This window comes from Crocodylus siamensis, chromosome 3, assembly GCF_052110815.1.
Source record: "Crocodylus siamensis isolate JL-2025a chromosome 3, ASM5211081v1, whole genome shotgun sequence".
NCBI lineage: Eukaryota > Metazoa > Chordata > Crocodylia > Crocodylidae > Crocodylus > Crocodylus siamensis.
Window position 1 is genome coordinate 118,428,440 of NC_143397.1, and position 20,735 is coordinate 118,449,174.

The 20,735-nt window shown below is 41.1% G+C and overlaps 1 protein-coding gene across 1 annotated transcript in view; it reads right to left on the reverse strand.

Annotated features, from left to right (window-relative positions):
- Nucleotides 1-5,704: 5,704 nt before the first annotated feature.
- GABBR2 (gamma-aminobutyric acid type B receptor subunit 2) overlaps nucleotides 5,705-20,735 on the reverse strand; it is a 989,086-nt gene continuing 974,055 nt past the window's right edge. The window contains exons 18-19 of the mRNA XM_090039096.1: nucleotides 12,496-12,613; nucleotides 5,705-8,175 (exon numbers count right to left, since the gene is read on the reverse strand). Coding sequence (XP_089895222.1) covers nucleotides 8,010-8,175; nucleotides 12,496-12,613 — 284 coding nt within the window. The 3' untranslated portion in view covers nucleotides 5,705-8,009. The remainder of the gene's footprint in view (nucleotides 8,176-12,495; nucleotides 12,614-20,735) is intronic.

A 20,735-nucleotide genomic window follows, 5' to 3' on the forward strand; every position in this document is an offset into this window, starting at 1 on the left:
AAATGAAAATACTTCACTTGCTGAAAGGAATGCCATTTCTGTTGTTCATTTACTCCTTGTCCATCCAGCATCCTTTTGTAGTTGGCTTTGGTATAGTTGGATGTTGCTTTAGTCTGATGGTCCAGGAACTATGCAAGAAGCAAGGGCTTTTTTTTTTTTTTTTTGGTTAATATTTATTGAACTGTATGGTTGGGAGAGATGTTAGGCTAGCTTTTGGGCACTTGCCCTTTCTCAGGTCTGGGAAAGAGGCAGAGACTATCCAGGCTAAGTACCGGATTAAACAATGACTTTTGTTTAACTTCATTACGTAAATTAAACTAATCACTCAAAGAAATGGAATAGGCTTGTAAATCTGTAGAGCAAAGAGAAGCTGTCAGCAATAGCTACAAAACAAGTGAAGAGCAGTGAAATAGATAACTTAGGGTAATTATTTGTATAAAAGAACAAGGCCATACCAGAGGGAAGAGGGCAACTATTACCTGCAGAATACAGAGATGTTAGGAGAGAACAGGGAGGTTGTAATGAGCTAAACTATACAACTATTGTCTTTAGTCCATATTTTTTTAGTGTCCAATAAGAGTACTTTTTTTGTTCTTAGTTCTCTCTTCTGAAGGTGTTTTGTTGATTTTCCTTGAGTACAAGAGCTCCAAGGTCAGAAATGGAGTTGTTCTGTGTAAGAGGTCTCTCCTTCTGGTGACTGAGTGTTTCCATCCCTTATTATTTTTCAGTGAGGGTTCATTCTGGAGCATAGTCATTGTTTAGTTTCAATTCATATGCTTTCAAGTGAGTAGACCTTTGGAGGAGTGCAATTATGTTTTTGTAGTTAAATGCTGCTAAGATCTTTTTTATATGTAGGGGCTGTTGGTAAGAGTTTTGTCTGTTTTGTAGAATAGCACTTATATAAACTATTGTGTGGTTTTGCTTGTTGTGTTCAGGGATACCATAAATTGTGTTTTGTTAGTTGTTATACATTTTATTCTTCCCTTGTTTCTACAAATCGGGGATCTGAGGGCCTTGTCCTGGATTGCACTGTTGTTGTCATTTGTATTGTTCTGTGTCTGTTATCTGGGATTAGAAAAGAGGCATGGCTATTCTTTTAGGAGACCAGACTGCATCTTTAAGATAAGGCATTGCTGCTTTGACCTCTTTCAGCTTTCTCACTATTTATTGCTTTAAAAGGAGTATGTCTACACTTGAGATTTTGTTCCTCTGAAAAGGTTCTCTTAGCTCAGTCAGAGATGCTATATGTATTCTTGCTGCGTGAAAGTGCAGTTGCCATGTTGTTATTGCTACTCTTTGCTTTCATCTATTCTCAGAGCTGCTGGGGAGACAACCTCAGCTCTGCTTTGCATCTGCTGCCCTTCTGCGTGACATATTATTTGATGAGCTGTGGAATCTGTTTTGGAGGTAAACTGAAGGGTTTCTCAGGATGAGGAAGCAGCTTTGTCCTTTGAGGCAGCAGGAGTTTTTCTCCTACACAGTCATGTGATAAATAACAGGAACAGTAGGTCCCTATAAAAGCTATTTAATAGATTGGAAGGGTGCACTTTCTTTTTACCAGGATTGTGCTAGCTTGTGACTATGATTTCAAATTAATTTCATTACTTTAAAGCAATTACCATATCAGATAATTTATCTAAGAAGGAGGTCAGAGTCATCCCTTTCTTAATTGTGTATGCATCCTTGTGTATGCATCCCTTTCTTAATTGTGTATGCATCCTTTCCCTGTTGTGAGCACAGATTTATTTGCTATGTTGCACTAGGAAATTAGTGTCAGGGACCCACTTGTCCATGGGGGCTATGGGGTAAGGTTACTCCAGGAGTGCCCAACGATCACTCTTCTATAAATGCTGCGCGGCAGAGGTGACATACTGCAGGGTGCAGTGCCAGCCTGAGCAGCAGGCGGGTATTCTAACCCTGTAGCACATGACGAGCAAGCTGCTGAGGAAGTGGGGACAGACCAGAGATTACAGGCTAATTCAGCACAGCTCTGCAGAGACGCATGAACATTTCCTTGCCCCTTCACCCAGTCTTTCCCTTCTGTTTCCATTATTGCTTCTTCAGGCCCTTCCACAAATAGTGAGTTTTCTGGTCTAAGGACTAAATGAAGCTTCTGAGCCAGGTTGGGGGAGGAGATATATCACTGGAGGAAGATTTTTGAATCTGGGCATGAGCTTGCTGGGGGCATCCAGAAAAAGACTGGTTTTGGGCAGGACGGAGTTGAGGTGGTGGCTCTGAGCTACATACATTGGCTCAGAGGGTAGAAGATGGGTTCTCACCTGAGCTATCAATCAATGCATCTTTTTGGATGCCTTTCTGAGCAGGCAGCTAGATTCATTGGAGCTTAGGGTACTTACAGTGTTTCTGAGCCAAAAGAAGGAGAGGCTGGGTTGAGTATGGTTAGGCTTGGAGGAGGCATGGGGGGAGGCAGGAAGCCAAATGGTGAATGAGCGTGGGGATGTGTTTGGGTGTATGGGGCTGAAATGCCTTTAAGAAATGTGCCTCAGAATTGGTTTTCTGCATGGAATCCTGCTCAAATCAAGGGGGTTCTGCAAAGGTTAAGGGATTAGAGTTAAGAGAGACATTCACCGTGACTGGACTGCAGAACCATTGCTGGTAAGCAAGGCTTAGGGTCAACAGTGAGAATTTCAGGGCTTGTTACAAACAAATGCAATATATAATGTCACACAGAGTGACAGAAGTGTAACTAATGCCCAAGCTACTTTGTTTATAAGAAATTGGGACTTGAGCTAAAGCTGGGCATTATCTTTTGAACTGAGTGGAGAAAAATATTGTCAACTTTGAGAATGTTTGTAAAAAATACTGTATTTTTCTACAAGCTCTGGGAACTCAGTAACAAATACTTAATAAAGTGTGCAGCACTCCATTGGAAATGTTCTGTGCAGTGGGGATGAACACAAACTACAGTAACAATCCTTAGTAAAACAGCATGTTTTGGTTTTCCTCCATTTTTTTTCTCTGGTCAGTGCTTTTAGCACTGGTAGGAAAAAATGTATACCACTCATGGGTTCCTAATTAAATATGGATTTCCTTGATGCACAAATAGACTTGCTCATCTTTAATAATAAATATACGTGTATGAACTAACTTCTATAAAGCTGTTTTCTATTTTGTGTTCCCATTTGTATTAGTGTAAGAGAACTGTGTACGCAATGACCATGGTTTACATACAAAAGTTTAGACCATCTGTAATGGACCACAGAAATACATAGTCAGTTCCTCTGGCATATCCATCAAAGCTTTCAAAGTGGTCTACCTCTAGCTACCAATTTCACTCATAAATATACCTGTAATCATAGCTGGGGAAAAGCAGTAAGTTCATAAATGCAGTGCCTTACCAGGGGGCTTGGAGGGTTATTTAGTCCAAGCCCTGCAAAAAGGTAGGATTTGCTATTCCTAACCCATCCCAGAGAGATGCCTGTCTAGACCTTTTTTTTTGAAAACCTCCAATGAAGGATATTCTACAGATTCCTTGGGCGGGTTGTCCAGTTGCCCCACAGTTCTGATGGGAAGAAGTTTTTTTTTCCTGAGATTTGGTCTTAATTTTTGCCTTGCTGTAGTTTAAACCCATTGTACTACGGTGTGCCCTGCCCTTGGCAGAGAACATTTTTCCTCCATCTTATTTATGGCATCCTTTCAAATATTTGAAAACTGCTATCATGGTCCCCCTTAATCCATTTCTGCAAACTAAATATGTTCCTAGTTCCTTCAACTATTTCTTGGACAGCCTGCATTCCCACTCCTTAATCATTTTTGTTGCTTACCTAAGGTTTCTTTCCAGTTACTTTACATCCATTAGAAAGTGGTCACCACATCTAGCCAAAGTACTCCAACTAGGGCCCATTCAGTGCAGATTAAAGCAGTACCCTGATCTCCTGAAACCTGCCCATGTTGCTTCTGTTAGCACAACCCAAGATTGTATTTGCTTTTTTTGTGAGCGCCTCACATTACTGATTCACATTGATTCTGTGATCTGCTATAACCCACATACCCTTCCCATAAGAGCTACTGCCAAGTTATTTATCCCATATTTTGCATTTTTAAATTTGTTTTCTCTTCCTAAGGCATTAGTCTTTGCTGAATTTCATTGCGTTTTTCAAAGCCCAGTTCTCCTTTCCAAAACTCCAGTTATCAAGAGTTTGGAAATGTAATCCATATTTCTAAAATGATTGTTTAATTTTAGCCTCCAGATTGCACCCACTCTTATGTCATCCACACATTTTATCAGCATAATCTCACTGGAACCCGAACAGAACTCGTTTGGGACATCCTGCCATGCTGACATTGCTCCATTTAGATTTACTCTTTGCTTGCAGGTATTCAACCAATTGTGTATCCACCTAAGAGTAATTTTATCTCTAGCCTGTATTTCTGCAGGTTATGTTTGAGACTTGCCTGTGAGACTGTTTCAAAAGCCTTACTAAAGTCAAGCGATAGTATATCCTCTACATAACCCTCATCAGTCAAACTAGTTATGTTGTGAAAAATGAATGTGAAGTTGATTTGCATGATTTGTTTTCAACATGTCCATGTTAGCTGCTAGTGACACCCCTTCTGCCCTAGATATTTACAAACTGGCTGTTTTATAATTTTCTCTAGTACTGTTCCATCTATGGAAGTCAGGCTAATTGATCTATATAATTCCCTGGGTCTTCCTTCCCCCGACCTTCTAAAGATGGGCATTATGCTAGCCTTCTCCAATTCACTCGTCATCTAAGCATTTGCAAATATGATTGTCAGTAGCTCCAAGATTTTTCAATTTGTTCCTTCAGCAGCTTCAGGTGAATTCTGCCAGGCTCTGCTGATTTACATTCATTTTGAATGTTTCAGAAATTCTCTGATGTACTCTTTAATTATGTTGGTCTGCAGCCTTCCCTTCTTTGTTTATATTCATTATTTACAATTGAGCCTATTATAGATAGAGGGAAACAATCAGATCTAGGGAAGTGATTCTTCTATTGTATTTGGCACTGGTGAGGCCACATCTGGAGTGCTGTGTCCAGTTTTGGGCCCCCACTACAGAAAGGATGTGAACAAATTGCAGAGGGTACAGTGGAAGGCAATGAAAATGGTTAGGGGACTGAGGAACATGACTTATGAGGAGAGGCTGAGGGAACTGGGCTTATTTAGTCTGTAGAAGAGAAGACTCAGGGGGAATTTAATAGCAGCTTTCTACTCCCTGAAGGGTGGTTCTAAAGAGGATGGAGCTAAACTGTTCTCAGTGGTGGCAGATGACAGAACAAGGAGCAGTGGTCTCAAGTTGCAGCACGGGAACTTCAGGTTAGATATTAGGAAAAACCTTCTCGCTAGGAGAGTAATAAAGCACTGGAATAGGTTACCCATGGAGGTGGTGGAATCTCCATCCTTGGAGGTTTTTAAGACCTGGTTAGACAAAGCCTTGCCTGGAATGATATAGTTGGAGATGGTCCTACCTTGAGCAGGGGGTTGGACTAAGGTGACCTCCTGAGGCCCTTCCAACCCTAATCTCCTATATTTCTATAATTCTGTTACCCCTTGATACATATTTACCCAAACTACAAGGATGTATGTATTTAGTTTTATTATAGAGCAATGTAGGGTTACAATATCTCCTTCTCCAGATAGATTATTTTACTGTTTCTTTGTGAAGTGAGGGGCGATTGAGTCAGCAAGCTAGACAAAATTAGATTTTCTATATTTTATTCATAAAAACAGATTTGCAACAATTTATTAAAAATTGATCTCATGCAGTATAAGGTTATACAAGAAATTCCTCATTTACATTTTATTCTGGCAGTTCCAGTCTAGTTTAAGCATTTGTGCACTAACATCATTGGAAAATGCCATTGGGGCACAGCCTCTTCATAAATTTATAGTACATTTTTGCTGCAGTATAAAAGAACAGAAACATTAAATAGCTATATTCATTTTGTGGGTCTTGTTATTTGCAGGAAATTAAAAAAAAGTGTAATGGGAGAAACTACAGGATCATTGAGACAAAGAATGTACTGCATGTTTTAAACCTAATAAACGGCACACAGTCAGTATTCACGAAGAGTTACAGACACACACACACTCACCTCCAACAGTCCAATACTTTTGATTTTTTTTCCTGCTATGTTGGAATAATATTTCTACAGAGATGTTTGTGTATACATTATATACAATATTGTCCTTTTCTCTTTTAAAAATTAACATTCCGTTTAAAATAATCCAGGCCCTGCTGAAATTAATAAAGCAAGAGAATACTGTCAACGCACATTGAGTGACAACGTCAATGTTTAGTGCTTAAACAGAGTAATGAGTTCTATTTTACCTGTGTTATACTTACATGTTTTTGTTCTACAAGCTACAGGTACCTCCATAACCCCTCTCTTATACCATGTGCCAAGCAAAATACTTTGTGATGCTCCTGTTTGTAAGCTATAGATGTATCATATTTTAGATTGTTTTGGTCCATTCTGAGACTTTGGAGGGAGATTTATGCCAGTTGTAATTCAGTCCCTCAATTGAAGAGCCTTCCGCATTATGCAGGTACTGGAAGATGCTCATTAGTCACTTCTACTCTAGAAATGCTTATGGAAAATTCATTTTGGAGGGGTTGAGGTGTGCAGGAATCAGTTAAAAAGGATTAAGCACTTCTGTTTATTCTTATCTGGACAATATTTTAATTTGGCTTAGGACAATCACTGATCATGGCAGTGATATCACATTGCCAATGCATTGGAGAATTGGCTGGGATCATACCTCACCAATATTTGAGGGAAAGATCTGATTCAGGTAGGAGAACTTGCCGCTAATTTTAATGGCAATCTGTCATTTCCTGGGAAGAGCGCCAAGGTATGATCCCAGATATGGAAAACCATCAGCTTGTATCAGTAGAGAGGTTAAAACAAGTGCTTTTTCACATTTTTTTTTTAGATATTAGAACAAAATATTCTATGGGTAAACTTGATTTATACCAGCTACAACTGTCACACACGCAGGTACGAAGCAAAGGTAGTGTATATACTGTCTGTGCACTGTAGAATTGGCCTGTGCCCTAAACCCTCCCCCCACCCACTCAACTGTATTGTGTTTATGTGTGGCAGAATTCAAACAAACTGTGAAAAACAATCCATCCTTTGACATTAAGTCCTTACTGCCCGTCTGTCCTCACCTTCTTGGGTTATCAGCCTTGGGAGTTTTCCAGCCAGTTCCATACTTTGCAGTTGGATGTGTTTATTTAGAAATAGATGCAAAAACTTTGTCAAAATGAAATCCCAGATGGTCAGCACTGGAGCCTGGCAATTGCCGCATCTTATCCCTGGAGAACTGTAAAGAGCTCTGACTCAGAACAGCAGCTCTTTACCTGGTAACAACTCCGAGCTGTTGCTGTGGGCTCTGCTTCTGCCCCCATACAGCTTTTAGTTATAGGGCTCCTGCTGTTAGCCATGCAGAGTCTGAATGACACTTGAGGAACCATTTCTCCAAATCCCCCTTTCTCACATAATACCATCCCTGAAATGAACACAAGCAAGACTAACCGGTGCAAAATGCTTCCAACAATTTAACACGACTCTTGTAAAATGAAGTGTATCTATTTCAATAAATAGGTTATAGCTCTACCATTTTATTTTTCTGACATGGATACAGTGTAAAGTTCCACGTGTTCAGCAGCCGTGTAAAGCTCAGTGACATCTGAGTGGGGGGGGGCGGTTCTTATTTTTTTTGCAAGATTCATATTTCCCAGCCTCCTCTTGCTAGTAGAAATTTGGGAAGAAATATTTTCACTTGCTTCTTTGTGAAGAAATAAAAACTCCATGAATAAGGCTACAGATCAAACTCTGGATATTTCTCTTTCTTGCCTTTCCACATGAGTTACAGTGATACTCCCAGGATGACTGCCTTAGCAGTAGTTCCTCAGTGGTTAAGAGCCAGTAGTATGTTTATAGCCGAGTTCAATATCAGACATTCAGTCCAGTCATTGAGTACTTAAAAGCAGTTCTGGAAGCACTGATCTCCCATTTCTACAGGCCAGAAACCATCACTCGAAAAGATGGTGGCACATGTCTGTGCCGAGGACTGGCACTGGGGCTTACACATGGACTGGCACAGCTAGCATCAACTCCTCCTATGGATGGCAAATAGGCATGGTGAAGAATGGGCAACTGTAAAGACAGCCGGCGCTGTATGCTGTCAAGAAGAAGAGAAAGGAGAGAGAGATTAGAAGAGAAAGATGTAGTGTGTCAAATGCTTGATGCGTCTTCTGTAAGGCTGTTTTCTTTCCCTTCTGCTATTACAGGGTTAACGTCAATTAAATTACATTTGTTGCCCTTGAGATATACTGTGGCACCTTCTCTTTTGGAAGGGTTTTTGACCAACTGGACAAGGTGGAAAACTCTAGCATCTTGCTCCACGCATTCTGCAGCCTCCTGGAATTCTCAGTTACTTTGAAATGAAACGTTAGGCAATGACACGTTCATAGGTAATACGGGCATCCTAGTCAATAGAGCGTATTCAGAGAATGATCCTCAACCATGGTGCACAACAGACAAAGAAAAACTGAATGTGTAAGTTCCAATCTATGTGTAAGTTTAGCTCAAAGGCATTCAAATGAAAAACGTTGGTTTTTTTGCAATAGGTAATGCAAGTACTGCATTGAAGAAGGGAACCCATGGAACAGTTCGCTGTCTCTCCCTGGAAGCTTCTATCTGTGTGGGTTGGGTACAGCCCAGTGAGATGCTGAGCGCCATGGCAAGTTGATGGGAACTGCAGGTATTTAACACTCCCGGAAAAATAAAGCCCAGTGTCCCTAAATATTGAGGAGAAACTTAACTTCAGGCATGTAAGTGGACAGGCCTTTGCAGATTTCTTTTAAATATTTGGTGCAATACAACTCAACACTGTTTATCATGCAACTGATGGCAACATAGTTCCTGGATTAGATTAAAGCAATTTAGTTTTATTTTGCTATTTTGTCCCATTTTTTGTTGTACCAATTGAATTATATTGCGTTCCCAAGGAGTATAGAGGTGGCAAGTTTGCTGTTTCCATGTACTGAATCGTTATTAGCCTGTTGCTGCACATTTTAATTCTGTTTATGGTACCAGGGTCAAACACAGAATTGCCAATGCTTATTTTCCCACCAGTGAAACTGCTTACTCGGTTTGACTATTATAGGCTCTTCATCAAAGAGCTGTTTGAAGCTATTCCAAGAGAATCTAGTTGCATAATGGTGTGAATGGGATTTTTCACCCATTTAAATGTCAGCTATACCACAAACAAAGCGTGTTTAACTGAGTCTTTCAATGCTGGCTGCAGTGGGTGGTAATTTTGTTTTAACCAGACTTAAAATTTACTTTACATTGAAAACTTTCCGGAGGTGGAAAGTAGCCTTCTGCAGGAAGATTAGATACAACAAACAGTTCATGAAAAGCCTCTGTGAAGGACCAAAGGAGATGAGAGTTAAACTCCAGTTTGCCACTCTATGAAATGTTATTCAATGAGCAGTGCTTTTTCCTGATCTATATCTTGAACCCAGTGCCTTTCATGCTGATTGCGTATGAGATCCTCAAGCTGGCTATGCAAAAATTAATAAGCCAAAAGTAATGGAAACTTCTGAAAATGTGTGGTTAACTAGGTGCTAGTGTCAGAGAATTTAATATTGGTGGTCAGTTGCAAACTCCTGTAATTCTGCCCCAGGCGACTGGTCAAAGGATGTCCATCTACAGAGCAGCAGTGGGTCAGGACAACAAATTAATTCCTTCAGTATCTCATTAATAAATGAAATTCTAGCAATAGCACAGGCCTAATACTAGATGCAGATGGAAAAAATTGCCAATCAAGGTGAAAAAGTGACTAATCATAATCTACAAGTACCTGTGTGGATCTATGACATGGTGAAGCATTGCTTAGTCAGGGGCTGGCTTAGATTCTGTGATTTTCTTTCGCAATGAACTTGTTCCCTGCTTGTTGATAATTTAGTTGCCCAGTTGGTACAATAGAACCTGGCCCCTTGAGTCTCCACTGTCATCAACCTTGTAGAACCATCTACATCTGGGTAAGGGTAGGATGCTATGATTTTGATTTGGCACCACTATTTCAGTTCTTTCCACAGAGCTAGATGATATTACAAAGTAAAAGCAGTAGAGATACAAGACTTTTGTGGAATCTTAATCTTTCCCAGGTCTATCATTAGGCTAGAGGAAATTTACTGGATTCATCAAGGGTTATTTCTTTTGTGTTTAATATGCATTAAGATAGTTGGATTTTTTGAGCATCTGGACATCTTTTAATAATGTCTGTCATAATATAATAGTGCTGTAAGATTCTAATAACATATTAAACTATGCATATGACGGTATGTCTTAAAAATGGGACTGAAATGAAAAGAGATCTAATAATCATACATTAAACTAGTCCACCCTGGTTTCATCTACTTCAACATGGATACTCTGTCCTTGAAGGATGCCTTTTTGTAAATTAACCAAGTATTTCAGTTGATCCCATTGCCTGACCAGATTCTGAATTCTGCAGTTTAGATCCCTGTAGATGTCCCTGCATCAGGACAATAATGATATGTTTCTGCCACTCGATTATACAGCTTGTATTACATCAAAGAAAGGAGGTGTTCTTGACACAAGAACTGTTGCCTCAGCTGCTCCCCCAGATTTTTAGAGTGGTCTCTGGCTAGGTAACATAAAAACCATCCTAGACAAGCTCCAATTTGTCAGGGGACACAACTGACATAGGATCAGAAGAGTGCAGAAGTGACTTATCCACAACGAGAGCTCTCATAACTTGTGTGTGCAGGGATAAGTCCTGGCGCTCACTTCCTCCCCATATAGTGCTGCAGGTGACCTCATTGTATGCTTTCTTTCCATTTGTCTTGTGCACCTGCTGTGGGACCAGACACAGCCTGACCACCAAATCTCGCCAATAATTTTGTGTCTCCCTTATTGAACCTTTTGGATAACAGAAGTTGGGTGAGTTAGGTTAGACTTAGTGTGCACCAAGCAACACCTGTCATAACAGAAGGGGGTAAAAATGTCTTGGTCCTACCTTTCCACCCTTATTCCACACTTACCAAGTCTTGGGAACAATTGAGGGCCATCTGAGATAGTCTAAATTGCATCAATTGACGGCAATTCTCAAGGAGCGCTTTTGATCCCAGGATCTGCCTAAGGCACAGCAATTAGGGCTGTGCGAAATTTTGTCAGCTGTTTTGTTCTGGCACTGTTTTGACTCATTTTGAGCTTGAAACAGCAACACTGAAATGAAATGAAGGACTTCAAAACAGCCTCGAAATGAAACGAGGGCAGTCGAAACGTTTTGAAAGTTTCGAAACATTTTGAGTTTCAAAGCAGCCCGGCTGAGTTCCCCTCCCCACCACTATGATCGGCTGCCTTCCCCAGCCCAATCCTAGGGCTGGGAAGGGGAACTCAGCCTGATCGAAACATCGAAATAGCATCGAAACAGTGAAACCATTTTGATGAAATGGAACAGAACAGTGTTTTCGAATTGAAACAAAACTTGAAACGAAACACTGTTCTGTCAAAATGGATGTTGAAGCAGAATGCTGCTGTTTCACACAGCCCTCCAGGCTCCTGGTGTTATTGCTGCAACGGATGGGTGCAGTCGGAGGAGCAGGCTCCCAGCCCACCCGCCAATCCTCATTTGCCACTATAAAGAAACATTTGTAGCTCTATGGCAGTAGGATTTACAAGAGACCAAGGTACTGTCCTTCCCTGAAAGCACTGTGAAGTCTGAACAAACTTAGGGCTGAATTCAGTAGCAGAGTCCCCGGACTCTGAATGACACCAGCATGGCAGCCCAGAAATTGCAGGTAACTTATCAGCAACTGTGGGTAAATTAAAAAGAACAGGCTACCAATATGAGGTCACTTTAAATTACATATTAATATTTTACTCTGTCTTGACAATATCTTTTATGCTCTAGAGTTTTACATTATCAACACATGAGAGTATCTGCACTAAATACGGAGATTTTGGCAGCTGGACGGAGGAGATTTGGGAATGTTGGCACAAGGTGATTCACAGTCTGTGTGAGGATCATTGAATAAGCATATCAGCTAGCTCTCTCTAGCTAGCTGAAATGATTATCAGTGAAACAGTTACCCATTTAAACAGTTTTTACTAGGTTTTAGGGTTAGGAATGAATGCCACTGTCAAACCTATTCTTAATAATGCTGCAAAACAACTCTCTCTCAGTTGCCTGGCACAGTGCCTAAAACAGCAAAAACACCCTAGCTTGCCTTAAGTAAAGCAGGGGGATGCAGGCACTGTTAAAATCCTCCCACCGAGAGAACAGGAAGTAGCTTGGATTTCCTAATTTTTGAATGTTTGACTTTGTTATTAAAACTTTTTGGTATATAATTATCACATGGGATTACATGGCAAAACATTTAGAAAAGTGAATCATCAGTTAAAAATATCCACGGTTCTAACTGCTCTGGGTTGACCACTAACCTGTTTTCAGCAATATTCTACTTACTGTTCTGGAGAGTTGATGTCTTCTATAGGATCTTTGTTTGTTCTGGTGGGGTCTGTTGTGCTCCACTGTGCTTGTGGATTTTGATCAAGGTGATTTTTCAAAACTGCTTTCTCACCATCTGAAAGGAAGAAATGTTTAAATTGTATTTACTCTGATTACATGAAAATACTTTTTAAAAACGGTTTCCTTCATGTAATCCAAAATAATCTCATATTTCTCTGAAAGTCTTAACCAGCTTCTTTTTATTTGTGCCAGGGGACAGGAGCACTCAAATCTACTCCACTTGGCCTCAAGTCTCTGGAGGTTCCTGATGACAGTCAAGAGCAGAGAAGAGCATTTGTCATGGATCTACTCCCAAATGGAGTTGCTTTTAGGGTTCACTGGGCACATCTACACGAGACGGTACATCGCCGTAGTGACGAGCTATAGCAATGTGGCTCACCGTTCTAGTGATGTAGTGCTGGTGGGCACTAACTGTGATGCTGCCGCTACTGTGCAGTAGGGTAAGAAACGATCTGTGCACTGCTGGGACTGTGCAGGACCAGTGGGACCTGAGCAGTCACTTAGTATTTGCTAAAGCAAGTACTAAATGACTGTGCAGTACCAACTGCACAGAGGGGCACATGTGTAGATGCACCCATTGTGTAGCAAGCAAGGATATTCTCCCAAATTAGATTGACTGATGCAGTGTTTAGTTTCTATTTGTAGTTTCTATTTGTAACCTACTATTTGTACATTCAGATTTGTCATTTTCATATCTGTATATTTGATAATATTTTATATAAATGTACTTCTGTAATTTCATGATGTAACTGGAAGATAATCAAGTGAGGATTAGCATGCACCCAAGGCACTGTCTGCCTGTAACAGGGAAATTAACTTCTCTAGTGCAAAGACGTCTAAGAAAAAGGGTCCCTCAAGCCAGATGAAAGCCAGGTGTCTGAGAGAGGGTAATTTCTGGGGGATTCTGGTGACTCATGAGCAAGTAGAATAACATTGGGAGGTGTCTAGTTTTGGAGGCTTTTTAGGCAGCATCCATGAGCATGGCCATGTGGTATGTGGCACCCTAGACATGTCTAGGGTGCCACATGCCACACATTCTGGTGTTTTCTGCGCTGCAAAAGAGCAGCACGGGGTTTGGGTTTTTTTGACCCCTGGATATCTAGGGTGTCAAAAAAACCTGCGGAAAATAAAGCACAGCACCACACATGGGGACAGCGCATGTTGCTCAAAACGAGCTGGGCCAGCTGCAGCCATGCTCCTCCTATTGCTAGCCAGACTTCAAGTGGCAGAATCACTGCTGGTGCAGCCACAGGAGGCCCCCAGGGCCTCAGGAAAGGCTGCTGGGACCAGCCCAGTGCTGGGCCCAGCCTCCTGTACCCGCATGGCACAGGTGTTCCTTGGGAACAACTGGAGGTGGTGCAAGGTGCACCGCTGCTAGTATGTCCTGAGAGAACCAAACGTCCGTGCTTGTGTGGATGCGGCTGTAGAGTCGGGCTAGGATGGAACGATGGTTTGCTGGCTCCAGGCTTTGGAGGTTCAGGGGTCTCAGCAGCAAGGGCTCACTGATTCACCAGGAAGGCTGAGTTCTGGAAACACTGTCAGGACTCTCAAGAGGGCAAGGGTTTACTCAGATGAGAAGGTAAGAAACTTTACTTGTTTTCTTTTTCTCTTCTCAGACTTGTGGTCAGTTTTGCTCATACAGTTCTTTGCTTCTAGGTATTAAATTCTTTGTTGTTTTGTTTCCTTACTGATTGCCTGTGGGAAGAGTGATTTCTGGCAAGTGATAGCACGGGCTAGCCCTTTCTACGGAAAGGGGCACTGCATCTGAAATTTCTTTCACAACCCAACAGGGAGGCCATCTGCAGCTGCAACATCTGGTATAAGGGCAAGGAAGCTGAAGCTTGTTGGAGTAAGGAGTTATCCCAGGGCAACCTTAGTCTGTTCTTTAGGCCAGATGCCAGCACAATAAGAAGAAACTCAGGGATTGTGGCGGTCCACAGCCAAGAGGTTTGTCACAGCACTTCTTGGCAATCTGTCCCACCCTCTGCCCACATGCCCCTCCTTCCCCCCCAAGGTGGGTGGAGAGATGAGTGCGGCACTGTGGATGATGGAAGACCAAGCAACCCCTATTGTAGGAGTCAGCAATCTTTCACTAATAGTGGGCTGAATTAACAAAGCTTGGCCCTAAGGCAGACTGGAAGCAGCATTTATACATTTGCCACTCGGTGGCAAATCTTCAGGCAAAATTTAAGGCAGGATACATAAACTTCTGTTTAGAGGGCTAGATAAAATCTTTTTGTGGGCTTAACTTCACTCCCATTGGCCTAATCAGAAGAAAAGAGCCATCAAGGCTAACAGCAGTTCATTGTCTCAGTCCCACAGAGAATAATGGGAGATGGCAGTGATTTTGAGCATGCCCTTTTAACTGAGGGCTGCTTGCAGCCTGAGCTCCACTGCACACAAGGTGATTTTTGAAAAGGGACGACTCTTGACCAGTTCTTCAGAAGGAAAAGATTTGATGTGACAGCCTCTGATGAAGGAGAAATTTCAGTCATGAAATATGACAGAAAATTACTCTTAGTTCTAAAAATTGTTCTTTAAAAAATACCTGTTGGATATAAACTATTGAATAGGAAGGGTGTATGGAGAAACTGGGATGCATGTATCTTTACCCTGTCAGGGGAATGTTGAAGGAAGGGTGAAGAGGATGGAGGAGAAGTTGGAGGTGTGTATGTTTATGTGGGAAGTTAGGAGTCAGGAATATGGGTGAGGGGTACACAGAGAAATGTGGATGGTAGGAAGACATCAGAGCTGGGGTGTTAACTCTGGCTGCTTTGTGCTGCACCAGTGATGCAAAGATGCCCTAAGTCTATCTTGTCCAACAGATGGTGTTTTGTGCTACTCCAGAGCACAGTAAGTAGCCACAACATACCACTGAATCTGACCCTAAAGGTTAAAATTAAAAAAGGAAAGTTATTAGCAGTATGACCCATAGCAATGTCTTTTTGGGCACGTCTACATGTTGCCCTATGGCAACATTGTTACTGTGCCATGCTTTAGTACTTCCTTTTGGAAGCATGGCACAATAACTATCTGTATTGCACCTTATGTGCGGCACATGGTTATTTTTAGCAGCAACTTCGCCTTAGCAGCACGCTATTGGAGGGCAGTGTGCAGCTATGGCGAAGTAGCTGCTGGTCCCATGTAGACACCCATGGATGCTATGTCACCGTAGCACATCGCTATGGTGACATAGTGTCACGTGTAGACACACCCAATATGTAGGTGGTTTTCATATGTGAAGATATGGATATAAGCCTGCTATGGCCCAAAAGGGCTGGAGAAAAGATTTTCAGTGCAACATATTGGACAGATAGAGAGGAAACGAGACCAGGAGAAAGTGGGTGGTTAGAGAAGAGGAGGTTGCTTTAACTGAGACAAGAAATGACTACAAAATGTGGATTTTAGTTATAGAGGAAGAGGGTGGTGGATAAATTTAGGGACGTTATAAAGGAAAACAAACCTGCAGGTTTTGGTGTTGGCCTAGATGTGAGCAAAGAAGCAGGAGAGTACAGAGTCAGAGCTGACACTGATGAGCAAGTAATAAGATCTGTCCTCAAAGGGGAACTGAAGTTTGCTGTTGTGGCAGCTACTGCCATGTGGGTTCAACTTTTGTTTTTTGTATACCTCTTTTTGTGCTTGTCATTTCAATAAAAAGCCTTTTGGTGTCTTCAAGCAGAGACAATTAGACAAGAACCCCTTTTATTTTGATGACTTAAAAACAGTGTTTGATGTAGGGCTGATCAAAGTTGACAGTGTGACATGTTGACTTTATGACACAGACCAAAATTAAATTTGGCAAATCACAGAAATTAAGGATGGAAAACATCTATATTAATCTATTTTCTCCCCACTATAGGCAACAATTGGGACCTAGCATTTATTATCCAGTGTGTTGTCTAGTCTAGTTTTAAATTGCACAGACAATGTAGAATGCATCTATCCCCTTGGAAGCCTAGTCCACAGTTGAATGGTCATTACAAGTGGTCATGCTAGTACTGGGTGGTGCCCAGAGTAAAGGGCAAAATTGGAGAGAGCTATTAGACTTATACTGCTTCCCCTTCCTTTTACTTTTCCTACCAAATTGTTAATGATCTTCCAAAGGAAAATAAAAAATGATATCAACCAAAGATATTTGGGGTTCTTCTCTTCCCTCCAGTTTATGAATTCTTTCCTCCCCTCTCTGCCTCCATTGTAAATCCCACTATTTTTCACCTGCTCCTGATGAAAATGTGGAATCATCTACTCCGCTTGCCAGATGACAGGCAACCCCTGCTACCCCATCCACTGATTTACAGGGCTTCCTGGCCTCCCCCTCTCCCAAGCCCGCAAGCTCCCTTTCCTCAGTTATCAGTCCCTGACTGCAACCTCTTAGAAGCAACAAGTTGGCCCGTTCCTCTCTCTCTCTTCCCTAGATTTCCTGAAGTTGGGTTCCTGATGTGTAGGTGGCATTCTGCACTCAGACTTATGGCTGCCCTAGCTCATCCCAAGGAGACCTGAAAAGCTGGCTAACGACCTAATGCAGCTCTCCACTCCTCCCTATGCTTTCGATAGTGGAAAGGGTCTGTTGAGAGGTTGGAAGTCCACTTGCCTCTTCTTTCTTGGATTGCACTGAAGAGGCTATAATTTGCCAGAACTTACTGCCCTGACCCTGCTGTGTTTTTCCCTTGTGCTGTAGGAAAGAAGGGAGTAAAGCATCCCTGCCAAAAAAGGCAGGGAAGTGTTTAAAGAAATACAATCAGAGGGGTGGCTTTGCACTAGTAGTCACACAATGCCACCTGCCACTGAGTGACCCTTCATATTATCTTTCCTGGATGTTCTGTACTCACCTAGTGTCCTAAAAGAGTCCTCTCCCTCCCTGAACTTACAAGTAAGTTTTTAAATTTCAGGGATCACGTTTTCTAGCTTTACCCTCCCCCAGTTTTGAGAACTAGACATGTATTTTTGTGCTTGTGGAAAACCTCAGACTCTTATTTAATTGCATGTTTCCAAGATTGGGGCCTGTAAGAAAAACTCCAACTAACAGAATCTCACAATAAAGTTAGCAGAGTTAGTGACATTGCCTACAGATGAAGCTTAAAGCATCTGACATTTTGTGAGCAGAAGGGAAGGATAGGATTGAGATAATGAGGACATTTTTTCCATTTTCTACTACAGATAGATACAGCACAAACAACAGCATTATACTACTAGCAAGTGGACAAATACAGCAGATATTGTTCAAATGTTCGTTGTATGTTACACTTTGCAAACAAACTTATGTGCACAAAGACATGAAAAGGAAATAATGTAATTGCACTTGTAAACTTCCAAGTTTCCAATTGCCTCTGCAGCTCAACGTTGGCTTGAACATCTTTTTCTGCCTTCTTTTTCCTTTGTTCATTAAGTGCACTACTTAAAACTGCCTTTCTACGTACCCTTGAGGTACTGTTTGTTACTTCAGGATGTTAAGCCTAGTTTAACAGAAAAGATTACATTGGAATGCTCTACCTCTCTCTAAAATTGAATTTCCATTAGCTGAAGGCAATTTCTAAAGCACTCTCAGACTTCATGCAGGTACTTAGAAGTCTGGATAAGCGATGCTTAAGCGTTGTCTATTCAAAAAGCCATGGAGAGAAACACAAGTAGATATTGAGCACCTTGCATGGTACAGAATTGATTAGTTCATTAAAAACAAAATACAGTGCCCTACTGTCACTGAATGCCAAAAAGCTTTGGCAAAGGACCTTTACTCATCTCTGGTAGAAGTAAATTCCAGTCACAAAGCTTATAAGTGTAAAGGCTCCTCTCCACTTAACACTTGTAAAAAAATCTTAAAGAAACACAAGTCATTTCTATATCTACGTTTAAATCTCATTGTGATTTGTACTGTTGTAGTCCTATTGATTTCTTTTATTGCTATGGTTACGTAGGAGCATCATCCTGCTGGTATACTGCTTCCTGGAAGTATTTCTGTTAACCTCATGTCTTCCAATATCAGCATTACTACATTATTCTACTGGAACATATATGTTATGTCCCCTATGAAAAAACTGTAAGTTTAGTACCTCATTAAGGAAATTGGCAAGTTAAAATCCATGTGGTTACAAAAGTCAGAAAACCTTGCTAAGTTACTAGAGGAATGTGAAATTTTTGCAGATTAAGGAATTTTTAGAGTCTACATTAATTTTCCCCATTTATGATGTTTATTTAACTTGAACAGTCACTTTCTGTTTTTGTGAGTAGTTTCTTGTCAGTTCCACATCTGGTTTCCGAGTAGCAGCAGATGACAATGTGTAGGTTGGAAATACTACATCTTTTTAAAAAGAAACCATCTCCCTTGAAATGGCAAGAATAATTCCAATGATCACATACTTCACTGATATAAAGCTGCCAAGCTCCACTGAATTCAGTTTGCATCAGCTGATGGTCTGCCTCAAGGCTGCTAATGATGTTAAACTTGGGGAAAAAAGAATGTATTAAGCAAAATCTAGACAAAACTTGCTTTCGTTCACACAACTGTAAATCTGAAAAAAAAATCCATGTCCAGAAAAATAATCTGAAAAATATAATCCAGATATAGATCAGTGTAAATAAGAGCAGAAAAGGAACATCCTATATCTAGCCTGAAACTGACTTGACAGCTGTTATGATTAGGAATTTTGGAGTTGTGTATGAGCAGTGCACATCCAGAGGTCCCGGTCAGCTCAGAAGTCACTTGCTAAACTCTGTACAAATACACAATAAAATATACTTCTTTTTTGAGGGAGTATTCCTTTAAAGCCCTGTACATTTAATTTTCCAAAAGCTTTTCCTCTGAATCTGTGTTTCAGTTTAGATGTCTTTATCAAAGTAACTTCACCAAGGTAACATTTTTCTCTCCCATCACAGATGAATGTCTCTTTTTTCCCCCTTGCATTTACTAGCAGCCTGCTTTTGAAGTTTATTTTTCTTTGAGCTACTTGTACAAGAACAACACTGTAACCCTGGAAAACACTGGAGACTGGTGACAGCTGACAGCAGGCGGGCAGGCCTGATACACAAAAGCATGTTCTGAGCCCATTTGCAACTATGAGTACAGCTTACTGTTGCTGGCTCAAAACAGGATATTTCAAACCTTCCCTGAGCAAATGATAGCGTTAGCAAAAGAGAATTTGCTAACACAACTAGGAAAAGTCAGAAGCCTCTTAAAGTGTTGGGAAGGGGGAGGCTTTCTAGCGGCTTTTTAATTTTTTGTATGGCCCACACGGCAGCTGTTATTCATTGGTTCATCTAACAAGCTCCTCTAAAAACTTACTGGGAGGCCTCAAAATAAATCAAGACATTCTGTTGCCGAATATATTTTGAGTTTGGATTTCAATCAAAACTCCCAATATCCACAAATCATTTATCTACTTAAAACCCAAATGCAAGTGTTTGATTATACCTGCATATTTAAAATGGCAAGTCACCCAATGCAACATTCCTACAGTAATCAAAATTAACAAATATGTCAAATCTTTTATATACCCATGGAAGTATGTATATATTTGTGTATATCTAGCTATCTTGATGTATATATAGTTATCTTTCCTTTCTGTTTTTCTTACAGTACCAAGGACAGCATTCTGTTCCTTCCTGTTCATCTAAGTGGCCATCTTTTTCATTGTCTACACCGTGTTTTCAGCACTCCAATCACCAGGCCACAAGTCTGGCATTTCCGATACTCTGGTGCTCTTTTGAGCTGAGCCCCTAATACCATCGTTGTAAAAAATGGATGGAGGTCTTCTTTGTCTCAGATCTCAGGAAAAAGGAGAGGCTAATACCTGATCTGTGGTGTGGCGGGTGAGTCCTCTAAGGCAGGGCAGTCCAGCAGGCAGCCTGCAAGGGGCTAACACAGGGGTGGGCAAAATGTGGCCCACGGGCTGGATGTGGACCTCCAGGCCATTCTATCCAGCCCACAGGGCCCCTAAAAAATGTAGCAAATTAACAGTTGCAGGTAACAGCTGAGAAATGCGGCCATCTCCCATTAATGCTAGGAAAAGCTTTATATCAAGCCACAACATTTCATAGTCTCTTGGTCTAGGGGCCCAAAACAACTTCACAGATATTTATTTCCTTGCCTTGGCAGAAAAAAATGGAGGGTCCAGCTATAGTTACATTCATTCTTTGGGGCACAAGCATCTTTACCAGCTCTGAAGTAATAACAGATCATGGCA